We start from the raw sequence: 17,699 nt of genomic DNA, 5'->3' as shown, positions 1-17,699 counted from the left end.
AGAGAGGTCAGATTTCTTGACAGGTGTTAAGAACACTTAGGAAGACCGGCCATTAAAAAAAAGAAAAAAAAGAAAGAAAAAAAAAGACCAGCCGTTCCAAGTTTCATTTGGGACGATGCGAGCAAAACCCAGTGCAGTTTGCAGAGTGGGACCAAGGATACCGCATTAAGTTTACTAGACACACGTATTTATCTTTCACCTGAAGAAGGAATCCACGACTCCAGGCCGTCTGAAGAGTTCGGCCAGGCGAACACCCGCCCTCCTTCTGAAGCATGCCCAAGAGCCGGGGGCCCGCGTCGCAGCCGGATGCACAGAGCTGACACCTTTACCGGGCTCCCCCGGTGTATTCTGCCTCCCCTCGCGTCCCGGTCGCCACCCTTGGCTCCCTGACAGCACGACCCACCTTCCCTTCCTCCCTCTCCCCTAAGGTGCCGACTCCTGGGATTGCAGAGCGCCCATCCTCCCAGCCCCGGCAAAACCCGGAGAAGTGGACTCCCTCGCCCGGAGCGCCCGGCGACCACTGGGCATGCTCCGTTGTCAGGCTGGTGCGCGGCTGCGAGCAGCCTTTGAGGCTCACGGATTCCTCCCGCGGCCGCGCGTCCTCCTCCTCCGGAGCAGGGAGCGGACGCATGATGGCGGCGGCGGCGGGGAGCGCCCGCGGCGGCAGCAGCGGCGGCGGCGGGAGCAGCAGCAGCGACACGTCCAGCACCGGCGAGGAGGAGCGGATGCGGCGCCTCTTCCAGACGTGCGACGGCGACGGGGACGGATACATTAGCAGGTACTCGGGGAGGTACGCGAAACCGGCTGGGGCGAGCCTAGCCTCTCCGCGCTGCCCTTGACCCCTCCTCAGCCCTCTCGCCACAACTTCCAGCAAGTTGCTCAGAAGCGCGCGGCAAAAGTTGGCTGTGACTCTGAGAGCGCGTCGCCGGCTCGGCCGCTGAGGCCGAGGGGCTGCTGTGCCCGCATTCTGGAGGTGCCAGTTGGTCCAACTTTTCCCAGGGCTGTCTTTGTCTGGGCGTTGGGAGACATCTCTTTAGGATGCAAGTCCTCCTCCTGGGTCTCGGGGCGCTCCTGCCTGTGAGTAAACGGGTTTGGTCGCTTGCCCCAGGTAGGAAGGGCTGCTCTGCAGCCTCGGGCTCCGGGTGGCAAGATGGTGTGGCACTGGGCAGCGATCTGCCTGGCTGCTCGGTGGACAGCCCTGGGGACGAACCAAGATAGGGATGCGTTCTCAGTGACAGAGTAGGGCACGACAACAAGCTGTGAATAACTTTCGAGTGCCACAGAGTCCCTGCATTCCAAACTTCGGAACCCAAAGAATGGGTGTAGTTTGCCACCAGTACTGATTTAAACCTATTAACCTGAGGGGAACGAAGCACACAGGAGCAACTGGGAGAGGGAGGAGCGGTGGCTAGAGGCAAGTCTGAAATGTAAATTCTACTCCCTACTCCGGCTCGACGCGCTAACCAGGTGAGCCAGAGGAGTCTCCCCGCTCTTCTGCGCGGCCACTCAACCTTCGCGGTGTTTGCTTGCAGATCCGCTACAAGGGCGGTGTTGCGGCTTCAAGCCGCAGGGATTGGCAAAATAATTACTTCTACCCAGATTTTTATCCCTTATTAGACACTGACGGTGAAGAAGGCAATCGTAATGTTTTACGGTAAGCTTCAATCAAAGGTTGACACAAGGCTTAAGACCTTATGAGCTGAAATTTGAATTGCCTTCTAGGAAGTAGGCAGCCTAAGTTGCGTATTACACCTTCGTTTTGGTGATGCTAAAGATCTCTGAAATTCCAGGCTGTCTCCTGATGATTGTCCTTGCCTACTTGCGGAAAAAAAATAGTGAGGAATTTCTCCACCCCCCAAAATTTTAAGGATCTTTGAAATGGTAATTTGACATGTAAGAATTTGACAATTAGAAAAAATAATCATTTATTTGGGACTTTTAACTCAATTATGATAATTCGTAGCTGAACTTTATTATTTTTCTGGTTTAATTGGAAAACATTAGAAAGATATCAGAAAACTTTATGAAGTAATTCTGTTCTGAAATGAAAAAATACATGTAACTAGTTGACCGCACAGATTTTTATCTGGAAGTCTTTAATTCTTTTGGTTCTGGGATAAAAATTTCGTAATAGAGTTTAGCTTTGTTGTACTGCTTTTCCTACTTGAAAGGCAGTACAACATTTTCAGTAGTAAAAACAATCTACACTCCAATCTATCTCATTTTCAGTAGTAAAAACAATCTACACTCCACATTAGGATGCAAAAAGAATGTAATTGATGTGAGCAGGAGCGCCTGTAGAAAGCTAGTAGAATTCTTTCCTTCCCTTCCTCTAATCTGACCTATTAATATGTTTCTTTATCTGAATTAGACTTTCTACACAAATGCTTATATTATTTTGATTGGTGGTTGTATCTACACTTAAGGATAATAAATTCTGCGAGCATAATTTGAGGACTTTGTGTTGGAATGTAAGGCATTGTGTGTAAGATGGTGGTGATAAAGAAGCGAGTTAGTGTATAAACCCGCCCGGGCAAAAGTGGAAAAAACTGTATCATTCCTTGAGCCACATAACTTTAATATATCTGCTTCGAAGTTGGAAGATATGTGCAGTAATGAACCTTAAGCCACAACTTAACTGTGGACATAGTTGCCCTGGAAGTTATACTGAGACAAAGTTCATATGTAGGAGGACTTCGGGGATAGCAATCTTATTGAAAGGAAGCACCAAGGAACTTCTCTAGAAGTATGTTTACACAGCAAGCACAGTTTTACTTGGCATATATATTTATTTGGTATGACTTGGGAGTAGGTGTAATGAACATAGGTGGCATGAAATGAATCCCTCTCCAAAGCCACTCCTTTATGCTAGCCCTATTTAATGGTCTTTACTGACCACTCTACAGTGATAGGTTGTGGAATGCTATGAATTTTCTCTTTTATTAAACACGAGAGTTGTACTTTCTACATTAAAGCCCTAAAAACCTCAGATTCTTCAAAAGATATTAAGTTTATGCTCACTGTATGTGTTAGGATTTTGGTTGGCTCTATATAATAGAAACCTAACCACAGTCAAAAGGGGGCTGACTTTTCACCTTGAAATCTGAAGGTGGTCCTTCCAGGATGGTTGGCTCTATATAATAGAAACCTAACCACAGTCAAAAGGGGGCTGACTTTTCACCTCGAAATCTGAAGGTGGTCCTTCCACAATAGTGTTAATTCTCAGCTTCCTTTTAGCTCAACGCATTGCCATTCTTCATATAAAGCATTCATCCTCATGATTATCATAGTTTTAAAATGATTGCTTTATCTTCAACCTCATCTCTAAGTTATAGGGAGAAAGGTATAAAAGGAAGCTGAAATGAGTGGTGTCTGTATTATTAAAGCAGAGCTTCCCCAAATCTTTTAATCAGCATTTATTGGTCAATCTACATCACCTTACCATGCCTCTACTACATCAGTTCTACTTGCAATAGAGTTCAAGGAAATTTGTAATTCAGTTTATCACATTGCCTCCTAAACGAAATTGGAGTTCTGTTACTAAAAGCAGGGAATGGATGTTGGGTAAGTAGGTAGCAACCAAAACATATACTGTAATAAATAATTCACATTCAACTATATTGGCTCTAGTCCTTTGCCTTGCCGTCATTCTCAAACAGGGGTGGACTAGAGATCTTATATTTGGAGATAGGATAAGTGAAAGATAGACTGAGTCCAGGAGGGAAAATGTCAGGGTGCACATTCTCAGGAAGAAGGAATTAAAAGTTAGGGCTTTGAATCTTCAATATTCTCTCGACCCAACCTTCCCCATCAGGCTGACAAAAAAGGCATTAGCTAACTGAAGGGTCTTAGAATAGATGCTTCTGCCAAGAAATTCCCAGCCTGCCAGAGGGACCTAGAATCATCCCTGTAGATAGTTAAACTGGAACAGACAAGTACCATAAGGTAGAGCCAAACTGCAGCCTGGACAGGTCAGGATTTGGGCTGCACGGTGGGACCACAGCAGGCTCTTCTGTTCATTTCATTAACTGTACAGTGACTTAACGCCACATTTTATGGTACTGAGTTTTGGACCTCATTTATAATGTTATAGGAGATGGTGGGGTTACTCTATTTGTTAAAAGTAATTTACCTCTGGTATTTTAAAGCTTCTTGTTTTTACCCTTCAGTTTAAGAAACTATTTTGAACATTTTGACAAATATCTAAAACCAATACTTACATTTATATCTAGGCCCCAAGACTCAGCTCAAATGTTCGTGCCTTAGGGTTTCCCTGAGCATTATATCAAAGTGGGTTTGCTTTACCCCACCATCTCCATTATAGTACTAAAGGTTTTCTTCCAAAGCACTCTTTACAACTTGTAATTGTATTTCTATCGACTACTTTGTTTGCCTGTTTTTTGGTCATTCTCCCACTAGATGTACCCTTCATGAAGACAGTAATCATATCTGTTTGGTTAGAACAGCACACTCAGGACCTAGCACAGTATTTGCCATATAGCATTCAATCAGTAAATTCTGATGAATATATGACCAAGAATAAAAGTGGTATAATTGAAAAAGTGGTATAATTCAAGTATATTGAAAAATATTTTAAGCATTTTTATTTTTGAGCATATTTCATGTTTATGAAACACTTTAAATCTTTTTATCAAAGAATATTTTCTTTTAAAAATAACTTCTTTCTGGTTATATAAAATGTATTCTTTTTCTCTTCTGGCTTTATTGAAATATAATAGACAATTAGTTGCTCGTATTTACATTGTACAATTCAATGAGTTTTTTCAATTATAGTTGGCATACAATAATATATTAGTTTCAGTTATATAGCATAGTGATAAGAGATCTATAGGACTCACAAAGTGATCACTCCACTAAATCTAGTACCCCTCTTCCCCCTTACATATTTGTTACAACATCGTTAACTATTTTCTTTATGCTACACTTTATATCTCCATGTCTATTTTACATCTATTTGTACTTCTTAATCCCTTTGCCCTTTTCACCGTTCCCACAAACCCCACCACCACCTAGTAGCACTCAAAATATTCTCTGTATCTATAAATTTATTTCAGTTTTTGTTGTTGTTGTTTATTTTGTTCTCTATTTATTTTATTTTTAATTTTTTTACATGAGGCAACCCTTGGTTGACCTCACACATTGCAAGGACCTTGCAAGTTTACAATCCCTCATTAAAGATCAGACGAGATCAGGCTTGTTCAGGGTGTCATGGCTGTAGACTATTTTGTTCTTTAGATTCCATGTGTACATGAAATCATTTGATATTTGTCTTTATCTGACTTATTTCATTCAGCACAAAACCCTCTAGGTTCATCAAGGCAGTATCTTTTTCCATCTCCTTCCTTTTAATCTGTATGTGTCTTTTAATCTGAAGACAGTCTCTTATATTTTCTTATCTATTCGGCCACTCTATCTTTTGGTTGGAGCACTGAATTCTTTTCCATTTGAGGTATTTGTTGATAGGAATGTAGTTTTTACCATTCTTTATTCATGTTTTTGATACATGTTTTTTCTTCTTAAAGAAGTCCCTCCAACATTTCCTGTAGTACTGGCTTGGTGTTGATAGATTCCTTTAGCTTATTTTTGTCTGGGAAGTTCTTTATCTGTCCTTCAACTTTAAATGATAGCTTTGCTGGATAAAGTAATCTTGGTTGTACATCCTGGATTTTCATCACTTTGACTATTTGGTGCCAAACCCTTCTGTCCTGCCTAGTTTCTTTTGAGAAATCAGCTGCCAGTCTTATGGGTGCTCCCTTGTAGGTAACTGTTTTTCTCTTGCTGCTTTTAAGATTCTCTCTTTGTATTTAACCTTTGGCATTTTAATTATGATGTGTCTTGGTGTGGGATTCTTTGGGTTCATCTTTTTTGAGACTCTCTGAGCTTCCTGGGATTGTATGTCTATTTCTTTCAACAAGTTAGGGACATTTTCCATCATTATTTCTTCAAATAGCTCTTCAACTTCTTGTTTTCCTTTAGGTACCCTTGTGACAAGGATATTTTTACATTTAATTGTATCCCACAGGCTCCTTAAATTATTGTTATAGTCTTGGCTTCTTTTATCTTGCCATTCTGATTGAGTGTCCATGGCTTCCTCATCCTCTATATTGGTGGTTCAATCCTCTTCATCCCTTCTGTTGATTCTCTCTAATATACTGTTCATCTCAGATCATGAGTTCCGCATTTCTGACTGGTTCCCTTTTATAATTTCCATTTTCATTTTTATGTTTTTTATCTCTTTGTTTATGAGTTCATCTATACTTCCATTAAGTTCATTGAGCATATTTATAACCAGTGTTATGAACTGTGCATCTGTTAGATTGCTTGACTCCATTATTCCTGGATCTCTGTTCCGTTCCTTCATATGGTTTCTACTTCTTTGTCTTCCCATTTTGGCTGCCTTTTTTATGTCTTTTTCTATTTACTAAGCTCCTAAGTTTCCTGGTCTTATTAGCGTGGCTTCGTGTAGTAGGTGTACAGTGGAACAGTCCTGAGAGGGCTTCAGCTGCAGGATAAGTTTAGCCCCAGCTTGTGACCCTCTGGGGCCACCTATTAAGATTCAGCAAGCAATCCGCAGATACTGTGCTTATAGTTGCCTCAAGAGGCTATGCCAGAAACTGAGTCCAGCTGTCATCAAGTGTGAGTCTTGGTGCTGCTCAGCAAGGGGCACCGGAGTCCCCAAGGATACAACTGGTTGTGGGTTGGGTGGGGCTGCAAGTTGGGGGAAGCAAAGTTTCAAGGAATCCTCTGCAGGGAGCAACCTCTGTTATCCAGTTTGATGACATCTCAGCTATGGCAGTGCTGAGTCTGCAGACTGGGAGCAGGGAGGGCACAACAGAGGGACAGTGGATTTCGTCAGCACTTCTGCCTGGAAGAAAGCCTTGCCTATGGCCCTCACTCCAACAACTCAGTATCCCCCTGTAAGTCCCTGGTGCTCCCCATGCAGCTGACCCAGTGCTGGTGCGCAGAGCAAGCAGGTCCATCACCATGAATGTTCACTGGTGGACACGGCCCCTTTAAGAAGAATCTGCAGCTTCCATAGTCTCTGTTCCACTCAGCCACTAGGGACCAGGCAGCCTTGCGTCTTTGCCCCGTCCTACCTTCTACCGATGCAGGTTGATTATTTCACTCCCTAATTGTAGTGCTTCTGTCCATCTATATCTCAGGCGACTTTGCTTGCTGTTCGCTCTGTGTTTCTGTCACAACTTTGATTTGGTTGCAAGAGGGATGAGCAAAGCCTCTATCATCTACACCATTTTTTCCCACCAATCTCTCTCTCCGTGTCTTTTTGCAGTTTTTCTTTTCTTTTTCTTTTTATTAAACCTCTTAATTTATTTTTAACTTGTGTTAGCAAAATAGACCAGGTTTTGAGGCTTAGTGGTGCCCTATTGTGTTTGCATGGAGATTAAATAATAAAAAGAAAAGAAATTTCTGTAGTTATATTCTTGTAGCTTCTCTTGAACACCATTGTCTATTTAATTGACATACACCTTTTAAAACAAAGGCTTGGACTTTAAGCAGCAGGATGGAGGATGTGGGTGAGAATGGGCATGTTCTTCAGTGTTTGTTGTACCAACAGGGACAGATATACAGGTGGGGCCCCATGCACAGCTCCCAAGGCAGTTGGGTGGGGATGTCTAATTCCCCAGCAGGCTTCTTGGTTCCAGAGTTGGGATTATCCTCTTCCTTTTGCTTTATTCCTTACTTTTCTTTAATGCTTCTCTTTCTCTATGTCTCTGTACTTTCAAACTTCTCCCTTTCTCTCTTAATTCTCTTCCTTTTGTTCCCTCTGTCCCTGACTCTTACCTCATTCTAGGCTTCGTTCCTTAATTCTTGCCACCTTATCTCTGGCTCTTTCATGATAGCATCTTCTTTCTGACTGAGTCAGTGCTGGAGGGAAAGATGCAATCTACTCTGCTCCTCATGCAGGGGCCAGCAGGACTCAACTCTATAAAATATATTCTTGTTGAAAAATTTAGAAAATACAGAAATGTATAAAAACAAAATCAAAATTATTCATTCTCCTATAACCGAGGAATATCAATTCTATTTTTCCTGGTGACATGTCTGCATCATATCATTCTTGTGTATTAAAAATGATTAGATGAAAGGAAATACATCCCACACTTCTGGATAAGAAGATTTAATATTGTTATGATGACAGTACTCCCCCCAAATTGATCTGGAGATCAAAATAACCTTTCTCATAATCCCAGCTACCATTTTTTTTTTTTTTTTGCAGAAATTGACAGTCTAGTCCTAAAATTCATATGGAAATTGAAGGAACCCAGAAGAGTCAAAACAATCTTAAAAACATTTAAGAACAAAATTAGAGTATTCACACTTCCCAATTTCAAAACTCACTGCAAAGCAACAGTAATTGAGACAGTGTAGTACTGGCAAAAGGATAGATGTAGAAATCAGTGAAATAGAACTGAGAGTCCAGAAACAAACCCATGTGATGGCAAATTGATTTTCAACAGAGGTGTCAAGACAAGGGTGCCAAAATCAAGACTGAAATAAGGAAAGAATAGACAAATGGTACTGGGACACTGTATAGCCACATATAAAAGAATGAAATTGGACATTTTTCTCACATACAAAAATATATGTATTTCTCATATACACAATGTATATATTCTTCACATTCCTCATATATAAAAACTTAACTCAAAATGGATCAAAATTTAAATATAAAAACTAAAACTATTAAACTCTTAGAAGAAAATATAGGACAAAATTTTCGTCACCTTGGATTTGACAATGGTATATAGGACACCAACACCAAGGCTATAAAAGAAAGATAGGTAAATTGGGCTTCATCAAAATTCTTTAAACTTGTGCTTCAAAGGACACTATCAAAAACGTGGAATACAACCCAAAGAATGGGAGCAAATATTTGCAAATGACACATTTTATAATGGATTTGTATCTAGATTGATAAAGAATCCTACAACTCAATAATAAAAATATAAATAACAATTTAAAAATGGGCAAAGATCTGAATAGACTTTTCTTCAAAGAATATATACAAATGGTCAATAAGCACATGAAAAGAGTTTATGTGTTAGCCTTTAGGAAAATGCAAAACAAAACCTACAATGAGACACCAATTTATACCCAGTAAGATGGCTATAATAAAAAAGGTAGGTAATAACAAATATTGGCAAGGATGTAGAGAAATCAGAACCCTCACATACTGCTGGAAGAAATGTGAAATGGTTCAGCCTCTCTGGAAAATAGTCTAGTAGTTCCTCATAAACTTAAACATAGAATTGATCCAGCAATTCTACAAGAGAACTGAAAACATGTCTTCACACAAACTTGTTCGTGAATGAATGTTCATAGTAGTATTATTCATAATATAATGGTCAAAAGATGTAAACAACCCAAATGTCTGTCGACTGATTAATGAATAAGCAAGATGTGCTTTATGCATACAATAGAATATTAAGCAGTCATAAAAAGGGATAGAGTACTGAAACATGCTACAGCATGGATGAACCTTGAAAGCATCATGCTAAGTGGAAGAAGCCAGTCACAAAATAGCACATATTATATGATTTTATTTATATGACATGTCCAGAATATATAAATTTATAGATATAAAACAGTAGATTAGTGGGTGATTAAGGCTGGAGGTAATGGTGAGGGTTGAAGAATGATAGATAAAGAGTACAGGATTTCTTTTTTGAGATGAGGAAAATCTTCCAAAATTAATTGTAGTAATAGTTGTACAACTCTATGAAGATACTAAAAATTATTGGATTGTATACTTTGTACAGGTGGTTTTTACAGTAGGTGGATTATATCTCAATAGAGCTGTCACCAAAAAATAAAAAGATTGCAAAATGTGATTCTTGATTATAATATTCCATTATTTTATTTATTTAATTATTCCTCTATCATCAGACATTTATTTATTTATTTATTTTTTAATTGAAGAAATGATTTAAATTTTTTTTCCTTTGCCTACCTCCCTCCTCCCTCTTCAGACATTTAGTTTGTTTCCAATTATTTGCTTTGGAATTTCATTAAAGCTAAGCTATCATAGACTGGGACACATCCTTATTTTATGTATCCAAACTATGATAAGATACTTCTCATCAATTAGATTTTTAAATTTTATTCTTATTGAAAGGTCCCCCTTAAAAGTCTTTAGTCATAGATTTTTATAATGTTTCACTATTGAGCATACATAAAAAGAGAAAATAGCTAATCGAATTGTTCAAAATAATCCTAAAACTTCTTCATATTTAAGGTCCAAGTCTTCTAAATCACTTTTTGACTCAGAGTATGGATGTGTACCACTATCCAGTATCAACCTCTGTGGCATCAAAATATTCAGGCATGCAGCATTTCTTTAAAGGACTTTTCTTCACAGAATATATACAAATGGTCAATAAGCACATGAAAAGAGTTTAATGTGTTAGCCTTTAGGAAAATGCTTCATTATTTTCTATAGGATTTTTTTCTAAGATGCTAACACCCTTTCTACAAGTATGGATGTTGGTATTCTAATCTAAGCAGAAGGTGTCAATGGAAAGTTCTTAATCAATAACCAGGACTTGTAATCTTAAGGAAGAATTGAGAGTTGCAATTATCTAGCCATGCTATCAGGAATAACAACCTAATTCACACCACACAAGCAATGTCAGCACCAGGCCAACAGAATTGTAAGAAACATTCAGATTTCATAACGTTAAGCTGTGCATCTCGGAAGTTTTGAAATGTGATATTTTATATAATGCTAGAGTAAACACGTGCATTGTTTTATGTACTATATTATTAAAGAATAAGTCAAAACTGGAATTATCAGTGAAATGTGTGAACTAGAATTGCTTCATAAACACTTTGCTCAGTCTTCTTTAAACAATAACAACTACTATGACACAACGAAAACAGTTTTCAGATTGAATAGAGAATACTGTAGTGTATTTAATTAAAGGTTTGCATATTAAACATACTCCATTATTCTTTCCCTTGTCGGTAGCAGAAATCTACCTTGAAGAGACTAGAGAGAGGAGTCATTTGGCTTTTAAAGGGTTAGAGGAGCCAGTTAAACAAAAGGTAAATGGACTAGAAGGACTATGACCTCTAGATTCCTTGTCTCATGGCCTAATATTTCCTATGACATAAAGGTTATTCTTAGAGGTGATAATTCTGGAACACAATTTTTAAAACAGCTTTTGGTGAGATTCCAGGAACAAGATAACCAAAACCAAGCTTCACAGAAATCGAATAATACCGAAAGCTTCAAAGTGCAATCAAATCATAATGTCACTCAGAAAAGCACAGACTGAACCTAAGGGAAGGGAAAAAAGGAAAAAGAAAAACCATCCAAACTAATATGAAGGAGAGAATTTTGAATGGGACAGAATTGGTACCTAGCCACCCAGAAGGGCTAACTCAGATATACAGTATTTCTAGATTACTTACATATAATAAAATAGACCTGTTTGTTTTAAGTGTGTATTTCAATGAGTTTTGATACATTTATATACCCCTATAACTACCACCACAATCAAGATTTATTTTCATAACCCAAAATTTTCCTGGTCAATCTTTACCCCAATCTCGGTCCTCTGCAATTACTGATCTGCTTTTTGTCACTATAGATTAGATTTGTCTTTCAGTATTTCGTATAAATGAAATCATACAGCATGTACTATTTTGTGTCTGGATTTTTTCAAGGTTGTGAGATTCATGCATACTGTTGCATATATTGGTAGTTCCTTTCTTTTTATTACTAACATTCCATCATATGGATGTTCCATAATTTGTTTATCCATTCATTAGTGAATGGACATTTGGTTTGTTTCTAGTCTGAAGTTATTATGAATTAAGGACCTATAAACATTTATGTACAAGTGAATTCCATTAGTTTTGAGAAATGGGATTCTGTATTAAAGATACGATAGAATTAACATTTATTGAGTGCTCACCAAATATTTTATATAGCTTATTTGACAATCATAGTAGCCAAGCAAGATAGATACTAAAGAAACAAAGGGTAAAAAGTGGATAATCCTGACAAAGCAATAGTGTAAGAGAAACCACAGTGATGAGAAGGGCCCTCGATGAGACTGGTGAGAGACCGCTCAGCCTGAGCAACAAGGCAGCACATTATTGAATCACAAATTCTTCATATTGTAAGACCCTTAAGGATCATCTAGCCTAGAGCCTAAATTGAGTTGTTTGTCTACCATATTTATTATCTTTCATATCTCTGACTACAATCTCTCCCTTGAATTTAAGACAGGTATATGCAATAACTGTATACTTACTTTGTATATCTGAAGGCATCTCAAACTTACTATATACAAAACAAAATTCCTGACTCCCCCCCTCAACTCTTCCTCCCTCAGATGTCCCATGAAGTAAATTACTACTTCTTTGCTAGAGGCTCAAGTCAAAAAATAAAGTCATCTTGTATTCTCTTTTCTAACAGTACATTCAATCCACCGCAAAACCATCGATTATGCCTTTAAATAAAGCTGTATCAGACCATTTCTCATCACCTTCCCTAGTACCACACAGGTCCAGACTATCACCCATCTCACATTGAGATTATTACAATGGGCTCCTATTTCTGCCCTTTCCCCCTTCATCCTCTGTATACACAGACTATGCATATAGCAGCCAAATGACTTATTAAAGGGTAAGTAAGTCATATCATGTTATTCCTCTGTAGCATAGTGGAAAGAGCACTGGACCTGAGTAAGGAAAGTTGGGTTCACTCAAGGCTCTACCACTAAGTAACTATGTGACTTGATACTAGTCCTTGCCTCTGTTTCCTTATCCATAAAGTGGGGTAATGAAATGCTCATCTATGCTTTCATCTGCCTAGAGTTTGTTGAAATTCTCGAATCTGTAGATTTAAAGTTTTTACAAAATTTAGAAAATTTTCAGCTATTATTTCTTCAAACATCTTTTCTGTCCCTTCTCTCTCTTCCTTCTTTTTGTAAGAAACATCTAATTTACATGCATTAGATTACTTGATATTTGCCCACCCCTTACTGAGGCTCTGTTAATTTTGTTCTCATATTTTCTCTGTGTTTAACTTTGAATAGTTTCTATTGTTATATCTTCAACTTTACTGATTTCTTTTTCTGCATCTAGCTGCTATTAATCCCAGTCATATTTCAGAAGTTCCATTTGAATATATGGCACATATTTATAATAGTTGTTTTAACTACTTTGTCTGCTAATTCCATTATCTCTGACATTTCCTGGTCTGTTTCTATTGATTTTTCTTCTGGTTATGGGACATGTTTCTGCTTCTTTGTATGTCTCATAATTTTTCATTGGATGCCAGACATTTTAACTTGTTTGTTATTGGCTTTTGTTGTATTCCTTTACTCTGTTCTGCCATGCAGTAGAGTTTGGATCTTTTGAAAGCTTGACTTTAAGCTTTGTTAGATAAGAAACCTTTAGTCAAGGCTAATTTAGCCTCTGCAGATATCTCTCTCTCTCTCTCTCTCTCTCTCTCAGGCATTCCCTCCTCTTCTCTCTGTACCATAAATTCTATTCACCTTGACCTCCCTAAATTTCATTCTCTATTCCTTGGACTCAGTCAGACCATTGGGCGATGTTTGGACTTTTCCTCCTGTTTTTCAGCCTGTAAACTGCAATAAGATGGTATAATTGTAGGCTCACCTTGCTAGTTTTCCTTTCACTCAAGGTCTTGTGCTGTCCAATATATACTGTCTGGAAATCATTGTTTTGTATATTTTACCTGGTTTTCTTGTTTTCGGTAGGAAAATAAATTCAGTCCCTGTGATTCTGTGATGACCTGAAATGGATTCCTGATTTCCCTTTTTACTGAGTGTTCCAAAGTGAGCCTACCTATTTGTAAGCATTATGTTTATTAAGTTTATGTATAAATAATTTTATAATAACATTTATAATAATTTTATAATAACATAATAACAGCAATACCTCAACTAACCTACTGTTTTTAAGCTACTACCTACAATCTAGGCCTATGTGTCTTTTCTTTTAATAGTTAACATTGATTACTTACAGTGTTCTAGGCTCTCCACTAAGCAAGCACTTTATATACATGACCTCAGTTAATACTCACAATAACTCTTTTGAAAAACACAATTTAAAGATGAGAAAAACAGGCTCTGAGATATTACTTGCTCAAGATTCCACATTTAGTAAGATCTGAACTTCAACTCATGTCTCTGTTTCTCAAATGAGGGTCTTGACCACTATTCGATGCAGCTTTTCACATGCATTTCTTTACATTATTTTTAAGCTTTATTTAGATATAACTTGCATAATATACACTTTGCCCATTTAAAATGTACAATTGAATGGTTTCTAGTATATTCACAGAATTATGAAACTATAATCATAATTAATTTTAGAACATTTTCATTACATCAAAAAGAAATCCTGTACCCTTTAGCAGTCATCTCCCATTTTCCCTCAACCTCCTCAGCCCTAGGCAGCCACTAATCTACTTCCTGCCTCTGCCTATTATGGAGTCATAAATTATGTGACCTTTTGTTGCTTGTGTTTTGGTGGCATATCCAAGAAGACTTTGCCTAACCCAAGGTCACAAAGATTACTCCTGTGTTTTCTTCTAAGAGTTTTATAGTTTTTGTTCTTACATTTAGATATATGATCCATTTTGAGTTAAATTTCTGCATATAGTGTGAAGAAGGGGTCCGAGTTCATTCTTTTGTGTGTAATATCCAGTTGTCCAAGCAACATGGTTGAAAGACTATTCTTTTCCCATTTTTTGACACTCTTGTCAAAAATCAATTAACCCATAAATGTGATCAAACCCATAAACGTAAGGGTTTACTTCCGGACTCTCCATTCTTTTCCATTGGTATATATGCCTATTCTTATTCCAGTACCACACTGTCTTGATTACTGTTGCCTTGCTATAAGTTTTGAAATCCGGAGGTGTGAATCCTCCAACTTTGTTTTTCTTTTAAGATTGTTTGGCTATTCTTAGTCCTTTGAATTCCCATACAAATTTTAGGATAAGCTTGTCAATATCTTTAAAACAGGTAGCCAAGATTTTTGGTATAGATTGTATTAAATCTGTAGATCAGTTTGTTCACATGTATTTTTAGTGACTATATTTTTCAGGATATTTTTGTTTTTACCTCTAGCCCACATCTTTATTTTATAGTCTTTTTATTTTGAGTTAGTATATTAGTGAACATCTAAAGTAATAATGGCATATGTTAATAGAAACCTTTATAGTTCACAATCAGTTAGTCTATACATTATCTTATATAATCCTTGCAATAGGAATTCATATCTCTTTTAAGACAAGGAGCCAAGATAACATAACCTCCGAGGAAGAGGACAAATCTGTGCCCCTTATCTCAGGCCTTTTCCACCATATATGCTGCCAAGCTAACACAAGAAAACTTATTTTCTTCTAAAGCCTTCAAGTTCTTTACTGTTGAATTTACCCAAGGTCTATGGTGGAGATGAATTTTCATTTTATAACTAGCTTCTTAACATCAATGAGAATGGCATTTAAATTTTTGGTACAGAAAGTGATGCATTTGCATTCTAAATGAAGTTACTTGGGGGTCTCAGCTGGGGAGACTCTCTGTTGTTCAGTAAATTGAAAATCTTTTTAAGTGTTAATCCCAGAATAGAAACCATATGGCGAGAAAGGCCATTTCTTTAGAGAAGAGTTAATTGTCAGCTTCTCATTGTCATTTCACAATGTCAGTTTAAATATGTAAATGAATAATTACTAAATTCATGCCATTGATTTTCTTTCTTTTTAATAATATGTATTTTTATTTTTTAGCTATAGTTGGTGTACAATACTATATTAGTTTCAAGTGTACAACATAGTGATTAAACATCTATATAACTCACAAATTGATCATCCCAATAAATCCAGTGCCCCTCTAACACCATACATAATTATTACAGTATTATTGGCTATATTCCTTATGCTATACTTTCTATCTCCATAACTATTTGTAACTACCAATTTGTACTTCTTAATCTCCTAGCCCTTTTTTACCGACCCCCTCAAGCCCCCTCTGATCCAATAACCCTCAAAATGTTCTCTGTATCTTTGAGTTCATTTCTGTTTGTTTGTTTATTTCGTTCCTTAGATTCCATATATACATGCAATCATATGGCATTTGTCTTCCTCTATCTGACTTACTCTACTCGGCACACTACCCTCTAGGTCCATCATGCAATATCTTTTCCCATTCCCTTCCTTTTAGTTTGTGAGTGTCTTTTAATCTGAAGTGAGTCTCTTATAGGCAGCATAGGTAAGGATCTTGTTTTCTTATCCATTCAGCCACCCTCTCTATTGATTGGAGGACTTAATTCTTTTTCATTTAAAGTGCTTGTTAATAGATATATAGTTATTGCCATTCTTTATTCGTATTTTTGCTACATATTTTCTTTTTGTCTTAAAGAAATCCCTCCAACATTTCCTGTAATGCTGGTTTGGTGATAATGAACTCCTTTAGCTTTTTCTTGTCTGGGAAACTCTTTATCTCACCTTCAACTCTAAATGATAGCTTTGCTGGATAAAGTAATCTTGGTTGAAGATCCTGGGTTTTCATCATTTTGAATATTTTGTGCCAAGCTCTTCTGTCCTACAAAGTTTCTTTTGAGAAATCAGCTGCCGGTCTCATGGGCAGGTAACTAATTGCTTTTCTCTTGCTGCTTTTAAGATTCTCTCTTTGTATTTAACCTTTGGCATTTTAATTATGATGTATCTCTGTGTGGGCCTCTTTGGGTTCATCTTTTCTGGGGACTCTCTGAGCTTCCTGTGGTTGTATTTCTATTTCCTTCACCAGGTTAGGGAAGTTTTCCATTATTATTTCTTCAAATAGCTCTTCAACTTCTTACTCTTCTTCTTCTTCTGGTACCCCCATGAGGTGAATGTTGTTACATTTGATGTTATCCCATAGGCTCCTTATACTATCTTCATTATTTTGGATTCTTTCTTTCTGTTGCCATTCTTACCCTATCTATATTGGTGATTCAATCCCCTGCTTCCTCCACATTAATTCTCTCTAATATACTCTTCATCTCAGATATTGTAGTCTTCATTTCTGACTGGTTCTCTTTTATAATTGCCATCTCTATTTTTATATTTTTTATCTATTCGTTAAAGTTCTCACTGAGTTCATCTACTCTTCATAAGTTCCTTGAGCATCCATATAACCAGTGTTTTGAACTCTGCATCCAGTATTTTGCTTGTCTCCATTTTGGTGAATTCTTTTTCTGGAGCTTTGTTCTGTTTTTTTGAGTGGGACATGTTTTTTTGTCTCTCCATTTTGGCTGCCTCCCTGTATCTATTTCTATATATTAGATAGGGCTCCTAAGTCTCCCAGTCTTAGTAGAGTGACTTTATGTAGTAGGTGTGCTATGAGGCCCCTTGGCACAGACCTAAGAGAGGTCCAGCTGCAGGCCAAGTTCACCCACCTGGTAAGAGTCATCAAGCAATCCACATATGGCTACCACCCGTGCTGGACTTATAGGTTCCTTGAGGGGTTAAGTCTGAAATGAGGCTGGCTTCAACTAGTGCAGGTCCTGGGGCTGCTCAGCAAGAGGTACAGGGCACACTGAGGCCAGATGCTACTTCTTTGTGTTTTATGAAAGTTCACAGCAGGAGCCAAGACAGCCCATTTGTGTGAGATAAATCACTGGAGATGGCGTGG

The 17,699-nt window shown here is 37.8% G+C and overlaps 1 protein-coding gene across 1 annotated transcript in view; it reads left to right on the top strand.

Moving 5' to 3' along the window:
- Positions 1–289: 289 nt before the first annotated feature.
- MCC (mutated in colorectal cancers) overlaps positions 290–17,699 on the top strand; it is a 379,504-nt gene continuing 362,094 nt past the window's right edge. Inside the window, exon 1 of the mRNA XM_025047770.1 lies at positions 290–778. Coding sequence (XP_024903538.1) covers positions 630–778 — 149 coding nt within the window. The 5' untranslated portion in view covers positions 290–629. The remainder of the gene's footprint in view (positions 779–17,699) is intronic.

This window comes from Pteropus alecto, unplaced genomic scaffold (assembly GCF_000325575.1).
Source record: "Pteropus alecto unplaced genomic scaffold, ASM32557v1 scaffold20, whole genome shotgun sequence".
NCBI classification, from domain to species: Eukaryota; Metazoa; Chordata; class Mammalia; order Chiroptera; family Pteropodidae; genus Pteropus; species Pteropus alecto.
This window is presented reverse-complemented; position numbering and strand designations above follow the sequence as displayed.